The sequence below is a fragment of the Uranotaenia lowii genome, chromosome 2, assembly GCF_029784155.1.
Source record: "Uranotaenia lowii strain MFRU-FL chromosome 2, ASM2978415v1, whole genome shotgun sequence".
Classification (NCBI taxonomy): Eukaryota; Metazoa; Arthropoda; class Insecta; order Diptera; family Culicidae; genus Uranotaenia; species Uranotaenia lowii.
The window spans coordinates 325,475,809-325,488,046 of NC_073692.1; the positions used below are offsets into that span (position 1 = coordinate 325,475,809).

The window sequence follows — 12,238 nt, forward strand, 5'->3', positions numbered from 1 at the left end:
GGATACTAAATTGTTCCAAAATCACTTTTCATCGAAAAATTAAGTAACAAAACATAAAATTACGGTAATTAATCTCCTCATAGAATACTGGAATCTGAATTCTGCTTTCTGAATTTTCAATTCTGGATTCTAATTTTTGAAAACTGAATACCGGTTTTTTAATTTTTCATTATGCTTTCCGAGTTCTTAATCCTGGATTTCGAATTCTTAAGTAATTTTGAATTATGAATTCCGAATTTGAATTTCTCCAATTGAGCAGGTTTGGTTGAAGCCGTTATTTTGAGCCTTATAAAATTTATGGCCAATCAAAGTTGAAAAAATAATTTTTGCAGTTGTTGATTCATTTCAATGTGATTCAGCATATTTCTTCCAAATATTGTCCATAGGGTGCAGGAAGATGTTAGTGATTGATTCAGGTTTAAACACTTATTAGAATTTCCAAATCTGAAGAAATAACAAAGATTTTCAAAAACTACTTTTCTCAAAAAAATTACTAATAAAAATTACCCATAGTATATTGTAACAAGCCTATATAGTAAACATGTATGGAGTCTCTTTAGTATATTGTAATAAAATCACAATGAGCTAATTTCTTTTAAACTCAAAAACAGTTTTTTTTTAATTTGATACTTAAAGATATTTACGTGTTTCTGAGATATTTGGATTTTAATTAACGTTGTTTTAAAACAACATTATAATATGCAATAAAAAGATTATTAATTCAAAAATAAGAAATCTTTTTTAAGAATTTTGAAATTGAGATCCGTAATGCCAAATTTCAGAATTCAGATTCAAAATTCTTAATTCAGAATTCAAATTTTAAATTTCAAATTTCAGGATTCTCAAACCAAAATTCTTAATTTTAATTGATTATGTGACACGGTCTTCTGTTTTCTCGAATCCACTCTAGGCGGATTATAACCCAAAAATAAGTCTCTTGCATCAGCGTGTAATTTGACAGCACGCTTGTTTACATTTTTATGTTTTCGAATTTTCGAGCATGCCCGGCTTTACAGCACGTTGGTTACTATTTCTGCTCACGTTTTAGTGTAATTCTATGCTAAGTTCAACCAATTGCTGTCTTAATGATGGACAAAATATTCAAAGAATACGAATGGGACGATGATAAAGAGTCCTCTTTCAATTTCGCCAAACAAAAGGTAAGTTCGGATGTGGAGAATCAATTTGAACTTCAATCTCAATCACACATTCGTTTGTTTTCCAGGTTTTGAAAAATCCGAAAAACAAAAATAAATCAACCCGAGAGGAAAACGGTTCCGAACCAGGAAAATTTGTCCGCGCACCTCCTCCTATCGAAGAACAGACTGAATCACCGGAAATCACAAATGGCAAGTCTAAAAAAAGGAAACGAACTTTATCGGAACCGACGGGGGCACAGCCACAAAACGAAAATGGGACCAAATCTAAGAAAGGCAAAAAACAAAAGGGCACTGAAAAGTTGAATCAATCTCTTCCAAGTAAGGCCGCGGAAAACGGTTCCCCAGAAATTGAAAAACCGAGCTCATTTCGGGATCGATTGATGGATAGCTTAAAGGGGTCCCGGTTTCGGTTTCTGAATGAGCAGCTGTACCGAACCACCGGTGAGGAAGCACGCAAAATGTTTCAAGAAGATCCTGGAGCATTCCAAGCCTATCACGATGGGTACCGGCACCAGATAGCTCAGTGGGCCATGAACCCACTGGATCGAATCATTAAGGCGTTTCAAAAAATGTAAGATGGCTGAAAAGAAATTTTCCGTTAAAAATATGAAATGATTTCAAACTTTTATCTTTTTTAGTCCTGAGGACCACATAGTTGCCGACTTCGGATGTGGCGAGGCTCGCCTAGCCGAATCGATTCCCCACAAAGTTTATTCGCTCGATTTGGTGGCCTCCAACCGGAGTGTGATAGCGTGTAATATGGCCAACACCCCGCTAGAAACAAACTCGATAAACGTTGCCGTTTTCTGTCTATCGCTGATGGGAACCAACCTGAGAGATTTCCTACTTGAGGCTAATCGAGTTCTCAAAACAGGGTAGATTTTATGCTTGTGTTTTTTTAAATAAAACAATTTGCTAATGAGATTTTTTTTTAAATATTTTCAGAGGCATCCTAAAAGTGGCGGAGGTCTCGTCGCGTTTCGACAACGTGAAAGAGTTCATCGATTGCGTTCAGAAGTGCGGCTTTCTGCTGGAGAATCAGGACCTGAAGCACAAGCTGTTCTACTTCTTCAATTTCAAAAAGGTACGAACGGTGGAAAAGGCGTCGATCAAAGGTAAACATTTCAGTTTGAAACCCTGCTTGTACAAGAAGCGCTGAATGGAGGAGGTAGAGATGCAATAAATGTTATCGATTTATAACTATCGTTCAGCTAAGTATAGAGAAATTCCATATTTTTTCTGTGTTTAATGAACGTTGAAATTCAGTAGAGTGTGGGAATGGCTTTCTGTTTTTAAACGTGCATTATGTGTTAATGCAGATATATGCAGATCAATTTTTTGCCATAATACACATTAAAATTCAAACTTAGAATGGAGATTTTCACTCCAGGTCATTATTTCATATTCAGATTTTAAATTTCAAACTTCGATTTTTTTTTTAAATTTCAGCTTCAGATTTAGATTTCAAGTTCAGATTTCAAATTCAGATTTCGGATTCAGTTTCAAATTTCTGATTCAGATTTGAATTTCAGTTTTTAATTTGGATTTCAAATCTTAATTTTACACAATTCATATTAAGATTTTTTAGTAATGCTTTCAGATGAATTCAATACTTAGACCAATATTAATATTTCACTCTATCCGAATCTCCAATCTGTTTCTAGTTATAAAATCTAAATTTATGAACCTTAATTAAATTTGATATCCAAATCTAATTCCTAATAATTTGAAACTGAAACCTTCATCTTGAACTCTTTTTTTTTTTTTGGCTTGATTAGAGACACTTTAACACTTTCATGTCGTTCGTGTCTTTTAAAAGATGGTGGTTTTCAATAAGTGTTTAGATACTCAGAAACAAGTCGCATTCCTTTAGAAATTTCAGTACAGCTAGTTCACTGTGTCCATTATATTGAAGTATTTCCGTTAAACTTTTCTGTATTCCGTGTTTGATCCGGGAAGATTCATATCCTTTGCAGTCCACAAGAATATGTTGAACCGTGATCTGTACACCGCAGAAAGTGCATATAGGTGGTGGTTTGCGTTCAAAAACATATGAGTGGGTGAGTCTAGTGGTTCCAATCCGAAGACGAGTTAAAATGCGTTGTTCCGAACTGCAGTTTCTATCGGAAGTTTTGGATGGGGAGTTCTTAATTTGCCTCAAAAACGATCTGTTGGTGTGCCATTTATTGTGCCAAACATTCCAGATTGTGCTTATAACGAAGTTGATAGCATCTTGAGATGGGATTTCAATATTACTCGGAGACTCCATTCGTCCAATATTCGCTTGTCGGTCGGCCTCTTCATTTCCTACTATGCCAGCATGCCCTGGTATCCATGCAAAAGTAAGGCTGTGTTCCGTAAGGACTGTCTCAATATTCTGAATCCATGAGTGTTTAGATTTTCCACTATATAACGCATCCAAACAGCTGGCAGAGTCGGTGAGTATAATCGTTGCATCATTGTCGCATTTGTTGATGGCCATTTTCAATGCAAAAGCCTCTGCAGAGAACACACTGCAAAATCCAGGAAGAGCATAACTGAACTTATTATGTTTAATCACAATTCCAGCTCCAGTCTGATTTCCTAATTTGGATCCATCTGTATAAACCTGTTCGTGTGCTGCATAATGTTGTTCGATGAAGTTACTAAATATTGGTATAGCCATACTCTTGGTAGTTCCAGCTTTGATCGAATTTCGAATTCGATTGTCTACTCTTGGAGTTGGAGAGTACCATTTCCGGTCAGATAATCGTGAAAGGGGTGCTATGCTTGGAAGTGTTTCACCAGTCAGTTGAAAGAAATTTTCGACACTTCTTGTGTTGAGGGAGGAAATGTTGAATCCTTTTTCGTTCAGTCGAATTGATAGTTGACACAATCGCTGTACAATAATTGATCGGAAAGGCAGCCAACCTGCTTCAGCCAAGACTGATTCCGTGGGGCTGTAACGAAAGGCTCCAGAAGCTATACGTACTATTTCGTTGTATGTTGGGGCGAGTTCTTTATCGAGTGAATCAATTGCAATACTTGTTATGGGCAATCCGAATAGAAGCTTTGAAATTATCAATGAAATGCCAACTTTGAGTAAAGCAGTCCGACTGCTTCTCCTAAGCCGATAGCCTAGAATGCGTAGTAAATTCAATCTGTTATTACAGCTTCTTTTCACCGCTTTAAAATGTTGCAGTAAATTCAATCTTTGGTCAATAAGGATACCTAAAATTCTCATTTTACGCACAATTGGAATAGCTTTTTTATTGAGCTTGATGGCTCTACCACGTTTGCGATGCCTGATATTACAAATATGCATCATTTTGGATTTTTCTGGTGCTATAGTGAAACCTACACTTTCAGTCCAACTGAAAACGTGTTTTGCGGCTTTTCTTAATTTCACGCGAATGTCACGATTGTTATCACCTTTAACTATGAGCAGAACATCATCTGCATATAAAAGTATATCTATATCTGGGGGAATAACATTGAAAATTGGTTGCATTGCAACTAAGAAAAGTGTAACCGAGAGGATTGAACCTTGTGGAACTCCATTTTCGGATGTTCGTATATCTGAGAGTGTACCGTTTGCTGCAACTGAGAAAGTTCTATTTTGCAGAAAGCTGGCTAGAATGTTAAACATGCGTCCTGATATCTGCCAACTCTTAAGAGTGCTCATGATGGCGTGTCGACACGTTGTGTCGTAAGCTTTAGATATGTCTAGTGATATTATTTCCACGTGTTCAGTGTCTTGTTTGAAATCGATAAGTGTATTCAATGAGGCAAGATGCGAATCAACTCCATGACCTGCTCTAAATGCATGCTGTCTTTGATCCAATCTTTTACTGTCTTCTAACTCTGTTATCAAACGTCGGTTCACAATTCGTTCGAAAATTTTTCCGAGGCAACTTAGAAGTGTGATTGGTCGATGATTCTCTGGTTTGCTTCGGTCGGTATTCGGCTTTGGAATCGGGATGACCACTCCGTGTTTCCAGGTGGTTGGAAAATTACCACTGTGCCATATACGATTGAACAGCTGAAGTAAAGCGATTTTAGCAGTTAAATGAAGATTCTGGATTAAAGGATATCCGATTCCATCATGTCCAGTCGAGGACAGCGATGGAAAAAAATCGCTTCTAACGATTTTGAGCAGCGAACGACCAACGTTCGGACTCGTTCCAATTGCTGCTGGCAGACGACGCCGTGTGTTCTGCTTATGTTGCATGGAGAGATCTCAGAGAGCGACGAGTGACCAGAGATTCGAAGATGCAAGAACAGAAAAAATCATGTTGCGTGCACTCGCAACGCTATCCCATATCTTCTATATGGCTTGTTGCGCGTGGTTACGACAAGCTACGAATCTCGAAGGATACAACTCCCGAATCTCCCCGATCACGGTGTGTTACAACTTGCGATCGGATCGAATCATGGTGTTCATAATCATGATTTTTTGAATGATTCTGCTCTGTTGTTTGTTGCTTGGTCGTTCGTTCGTTAGTAGTTGGAATCGATTCGTTCGCAATTATTTAGAAAGATTGCGACATGGAGTGTTATTGCTGTACTGTTGAAAAAAAAAATCCCTCCGATTGTGGGTGGGAGGGGGTGGGGCAGTTTCTGTTTTATGACCATAGCAACAGGTAAAAATATGACCCATTCCAAGCGCCTCTCAACTTGAGAACCTATTTTTATTTTTCATTATTTAAAAATAATTTGTACAGCATTAGAATGGCTGTTTCTTGAGCTTAATTTCCCATTATAAAATAGTTACCTTTTTTTAGAATTGAGTTTTTTGTTGTTGAAATTTAAGAACTTTAGTATGAAAATTAACTGATTTCAACAATTACTCTTTTTTTAAAACAAAACTTTGTCAAAAAACTAACTAAGGTACACCGGGGTAAGTGGGGACGGTGGCTATTAAAACAATACTGAGAACTATTTTTTCAAGCTTTTAATGCAGAATGTTAAATTTACTTGTAATCTATCCAATAACTGTAAAAGAGATACGGTTCCGGCAATTGCGAATGTTTACGGTAACTTTTTGTAAATTTTCTATTTTCAACTACGATGTGAAGTTGATGTGCATCTTTTTCAATCGCAAGTTTCTCGTAAACTAGCTGACTCTGGACGAAAAACTCTACATTGACACAATCCTTACATTCGAAACAACCAGTTAGGAAAAGGAACGACGGTTAAAAATTGAGAAAAAGGGTTTATTTGCAAAAATCTAAAATTTTGTCACCAAACCCTACCTGGGGTAAGTGTGGACGGCTTTATACATACTTGATGTTTACACATTTTTTCAATTTTCTGTTCATTCAATACAATTTAGCTATATTAAGCATTCAGATCATGAAAAGTTGGGAAAAGTACTTGGTTTTTCTAAAATAAGTATATATTTTCGATAATATCGGGTTACACACAATAATCATTGAAAGCTGCCATATTAATATTACCATGAACTTTTCTCAAAATTTCGGACGGTTCGAGCAATAAAGTAACGTATTTAACCAAAAAAAAACTTGTTGAAAATTTCCTTAGAAATCAAAGGGAAAATCTATCGTCCCCACTTACCCCATAAAGCGGGGTAAGTGAAGACGCCAGCAGTCCATAACAATTTACGTGAAAACTTTTTTCGCTTTGTAACTATCAAGCTCATCTCTTCAGCATTTGTAAACAACATGTTCTTCATCACATTGAACGCGATTTTATCAAAATTGACCCACTGCTAATTTTTTAATGATTTTTTAAAGCTGAACTATAAGAATAACTACAGCAACTTCACGTTCTAGAACCGGTGATAAAGGTATGTATTTTTAAGCGTTGTGACTGTAGATAGTTATCTGTGGCTTGAATAAAAATCTTGCAAAAAGATCATGATCTTCTATATTAGAATGAAAAACCGCGCTAATAGCTTCTATTACTAGCTGACATTATGTTCAAATAAAATAACTAAGTATCCATGGATTAAATGCAAACAAAATTCAAAAATCTTTATACATGATAAATTTTATAGATACATTTTTTCCTTCTAACAAATTCATAAGACTTTGATGGAAAATAAATTTCTCATATATTTTTTTTTGTTTAAGTGTCCATTATTGAAACTTAAAACTCTAAGAATATTACTAGAAAATCCAAATCGAGCCCCGTATTCACATTAAATACCACGGAGAGACTTTTGAAGGTATAACAAAACAATAAAATGAAGGCACTAGCACAGGGTTCCATGCAAAATTAGGGCCAGAGTATATTATGGAAACCTAAAGTTTGTATAGAATTACGTGGATTTTGTTCGGGAAGAACAAAAAAAAAACAGTTTTTCACCAATAAATTTGAGCTTTATCAACCGATTTGTCTTTTAACCTGAATGTTCTAAGCTTTAATTATGACAATATTTCATCTGAAGAACGCATTTCGATTAGAGTTATCATAAAACAGTTATTAAGCTTTTAGATAGGTATATGAGCGTCTAATTTCGAACACACTATCTTTTTTTACCATAACCCTTATCGAAATGGGGCCTTGGAATACTACAGAGATTCGTTGATTATAATGAATCGATACTTTTCCGAAATTTTCATTAAAATTTGATCGGAGAGAAGAGCAGAAAAATGCGGTTTTATTAAAAAACTGAAAAGTGGAAAAAGTTACGCGTTGTGACGTTACGATTTCTTTTGCAAAAATTTGGATAACTATTTGTTCAAGAAAAATTCATTTGATTTCATATTGTAGCAAATTAAATTCTTAACATAGAGGTATGTTTTTTTTAATGTGTGATATGAACGTTGCAAACGTTGTGACCACATGCTGGAATGGGTCATATTTAAAAAATTCAACAAAATGCTCAAAATGTAGAAGAAAATAAAAACTGACAAAACTTCCATAATTGACAAAATTAACATAATCGTCAAAATTTGAAGAAAAAAATTCAAGTATTACAAAAGACAAAATGGACAAATTGATATTTTTTTCATAGTTTACAAAGTTACAAAATTGACCCAATTGTGAAAATTGACAAGAATTTTAAAAATGACAAAAATATTAGAACTTAAAAATGACCATAAATTAAGAAACCATCAGAATGACCAAATTAATTAGTTGAATGAATTTGAAAAAAAATGGACAAAATAAACTGCTTTGATAATACATATTGGCCGATTTCGCAAAATGGAATCAATTGAAAAAAAAATACAAAAGTAAACAAACTGACTAAAATGACAGCATTGATAAAATAGAGGAAATTAACCTATTGAAAAAATTTAAAAAATTCACAACATTGGCAAACTTGGTAAACCAATAAAATAGACAAAATATTAAATTAAATGAGATACAGTGAAGCAAAGCAATGAATGGATTTTTTGTCTGAATTTTTTTTAACCAAATTTTCTGAAATAGCGGTCAAAATTTCCGTTGAACCCTCGCCCATTTATGCACCTTAGTATAAATTTGTTCTTAACAATTACAATTATTGTAAAATCAGTTTAATACAATAAGACTGTCTAAAGTTGTTTGCATTTTTTAAAGTGATTCTTTTTTGGTACTCTTTTCAAAGCCAGCTTCGGCTAATTTACTAAAACATATTGAACCAGTTTTTAAATGTTGAGAAACAAGAATACATTACGTACCCAATAAATCTAACATCATACATATTGAACACATTCTATAGCAAGTGGAACGACTACAAACTACGAATAAAATAAAAAAACGACATCAGTTTTAACGGAAACTTTGCAAACGGCATGGGAAGATTTAAAAAGTTCCAAACAAATTTCTCATAGAACAACGCCCGTGCGTATGTTTTTTTTTTAATCTATCCATACCCGGGCGGTTGGGTAACTCGAGAGCAAAACAAATCCTAGCCATCCTACCTAACCAACAAGTGCCGAACTTTGGGAGTGGTTGCAACAAGATGTAGGAAATCCCAAAGTGTACAAGTCTCGAGTTTCCCCGATCACGGTGTGTTACAACTTGCGAACGGGTCCAATCGTGTGCAAGAGTGACACTCACTCTACGCGAGCGACGCGTACGTAGGAATTTATTCAAGTCCGAGCATAGAGAGTAGCATCCTTCTCGGAGCTACATCACTCCCAAAATGTTGCATGTAGGTATTCAACCATCATCATGCCAACTCGATTCAGCTGCCGACGGGATTGAGTTCGCTCTTGGTTTGTAACATACCGAGATCTTGCGACGTTGCGACTAAGCGTTGATCGAATCGAAATCATTTCGTTTCCATCGCTGGTCGAGGATCCTCCACGACGTGAAATTGCCCATTTCAGTTCGTTCATACTAAAATCTTCGTTGTACTTCTTGTCAGAATTTCGGGGGTTTGGTCGAGTGAAGTGTTGTTTTTGGTTTTTTTCTTTTCGGTATTTTTCTGAATACTGTGCATCTGAGGATCTAAATTCGTATTCCGATGCTAAAGCTTCAGCTACTAATTTTCCATCATTGGTAGTACAGTCCGGTAATCGCAGAGTTATATTGTTGGATATTCTTTTCCCTTGGAGTCGATTGATTCGATTCCACAATTCAGCGGAGGAATTTTCAGAATTGATACTTTCGACAAATTGGCTCCAACTTTCTTCTTTGGCATCTTTTATTACCTTTCTGCATTCTGAGCGAGCTTCTTGGAATTTTTTTAAGGCTTCAATTTTTCCAGGATCATTATCGTCTATACGACGTAGGGCACGGAGATATTTTCGTCGTTTTTTTATTGCTTTTTGGACATCAGCACTCCACCAGGCAACCTCTTTCGAACCAATTCTGCCAGTTGTTTTCGGTATACAACGATCTGCAGCTTCGATTATTCTTTTTGAAAATTCTTCTGCTGTTAAGGTGTCTCTTGGGTTGAGATAGTTACGTGTGAGTTCTCCGAAACTGTTCCAATCAGCTTTAGTGTAGATCCATTTGTTTTTGTGAGACATACTTTTATTTTTTCCAGTCAAGGAAATGATGATCGGAAAATGATCGCTATCCGCTGTGTCGGGTAGAATATTCCACAGAAATTTAGATGCTATTGATGTTGAACAAAAAGAGACGTCTAGTGACTGAGTTTTTCCGCTGACTGGATCCAGACGAGTGTGGGACCCATCGTTTAGCACTAGCATTTCCTGTTCGACTATCGTTGAAAAGATCTGTTCTCCTCTTTTCTGAGGTTCGTTTCTGATAGGTACAATACGGCTTCCCCAGGCTGCGTGGTGAGCATTGAGATCACCAAGAAGTAGTATAGGTTTAGGTAGTGAAAGTAACATATTATGAAGGTTTTCGGCGGCATCAGTTTGCGATGGTGGTAAGTAAACTGATACTACAGTTATTTCAGTCGGTAGGTACATACGTATGGCTATTGCTTGAATCGAACTATCTACGGGAAGTCTGTTGAACAGTGTATCATTTCTGATTGCTAACCCTACACCTTGTCGACCATGTATTGAGCATGTCCCATGGAGCAAGGTGTATTGGTTCCCAATGAAGTTTGATCCTACATTTTTTTCGTTGGCGTTTGTTTCCTGTAAGCATACAATCATGGGTTGGTAATTTTTCAGCAATATTTGGAGGTCATTCCTGTGAGATCTCAAGCCACAAATGTTCCATTGTAGAGCAAAATTTGACTTCAAGTTGTCATCGTGTTCGATTTCGGGGATGATTACCGTAGATGAATTTGATTCTTCTAGGTTCGTCGGTAGGATGTCATTATTAGTTGATTTTTCAGTAGTGCATGTATTGTTGGTATTATTTGACGTTGTATTGCCCATTTCTTCAATAGGATTATCGCATGTTTTCTTTTTGAAAGATTTTCGGATGTTATCGGATTTATTATTAGAGATTGGCATCATTAAAAAATAAATAAATAAATGTATAAGCAAAGTGGGCATTCGATTTTTCGAAATTGGTAATTATTCATCTTCAGACATAGCGTCAGCATCGGAGTTCGACCTGATGTTCGATTTCTTAGAATCCATTAAATGCAGCGGTGGCGAATGTAAAATACGTTTTCTACTCATACTGCGATTTAAAGTATCTTTTGGATTATATGGTTCTTTGTTATTTTTACTAAATTTTTGTTTTTCCAACCTAGATTGCTGGTGAATGAGATCTTTCCGCGAGTATCTGGGAGTAGGAGTTGTTGCATTGACATCGTTTTTTTGAGTCTGTGAGACAGTCCGTTTGTCTGTGAGTTTAGATTCCGTTGTTGGTATCTGCGTTCTCAGCAATTCAATTTCTTTTCGCATCTTGTCCATTTCTGATTGTAGCTTTTTTATGAGATTATCTTTTTCGGATTCGACTGTGATGTTGAGGCGCTGTTGAACTTTGCTGGCATAGGTTTCTTTACCCCACGTGCTGTTGATTTCCGTGCGTGCTTCATGGAACGTGATGCCCTTGTTCACTTTAAGGCGAATCACTGCCTCTTCCTTCCGGAAAACAGGACAGTCGCGACTAATCGGTGAGTGATCCCCCTTGCAGTGTTTACAAAACGACGCTTTCTCGCATTGCTTGTCTTTTTCCATGGTATGGTCTTCCGAGCAGGTTAGACAAATGGCCGGGCTGGTACATCGCTTAAGGGTGTGACCATAAGCTGCACAGTTTCGGCAAATCATAGGGGAGGGATAATAGGGCCTTGTTTTAATCCGAAGTAAACCGAAATTGACATATTCTGGAAGAACTGTGCTTCGAAAAGACAATACAAGAGTTGGAGTATTTTTAAACTTATTTTGGTTTTTTTCATCGCGTTTTTTAATTCGGCGGACTGCAGCTATTTCTTGAACACTTAGTTCTTCAAGGAGTTCTTCTTCTTCCATATCAATCGTGTCGTAATCAACTATCACACCTTGTGTTATGCTCAGTGTAGGATGTGGTACCACTTCAACAGGGGTCTTCCCGCATAGAACAGTATTATACAATAACGATTTCCATTATCTTCCTCCTAAGACACACGAAAGATTAGCTTTATAGTTTTGGATTATTGATGTACGATTAAGGTAGTCTTTTTTCCATGGAATGGAATCGTTTGGACGCACTTTACGATACAGCGAACGGGTCGTTAAGTAGAGTAACCATTCATTTTTTTTGCTTTTTTCTACTCGTTCTAAAACGGT

The 12,238-nt window shown here is 36.3% G+C and overlaps 2 protein-coding genes across 2 annotated transcripts; one reads left to right on the forward strand and one right to left on the reverse strand.

The window, feature by feature from the left end:
- Positions 1–973: 973 nt before the first annotated feature.
- LOC129748127 (ribosomal RNA-processing protein 8-like) lies at positions 974–2,336 on the forward strand. Its single transcript, XM_055742622.1, has 4 exons — positions 974–1,160; positions 1,226–1,731; positions 1,799–2,035; positions 2,106–2,336. Exons 1-4 carry the CDS (start codon positions 1,086–1,088, stop codon positions 2,317–2,319), a joined length of 1,032 nt encoding a protein of 343 aa, XP_055598597.1. The 5' UTR covers positions 974–1,085; the 3' UTR covers positions 2,320–2,336.
- Positions 2,337–11,038: 8,702 nt separating this feature from the next.
- On the reverse strand, positions 11,039–11,740 carry LOC129742936 (uncharacterized). The gene has a single exon (XM_055734873.1). It carries the CDS (start codon positions 11,738–11,740, stop codon positions 11,039–11,041), a length of 702 nt encoding a protein of 233 aa, XP_055590848.1.
- Positions 11,741–12,238: the final 498 nt, after the last annotated feature.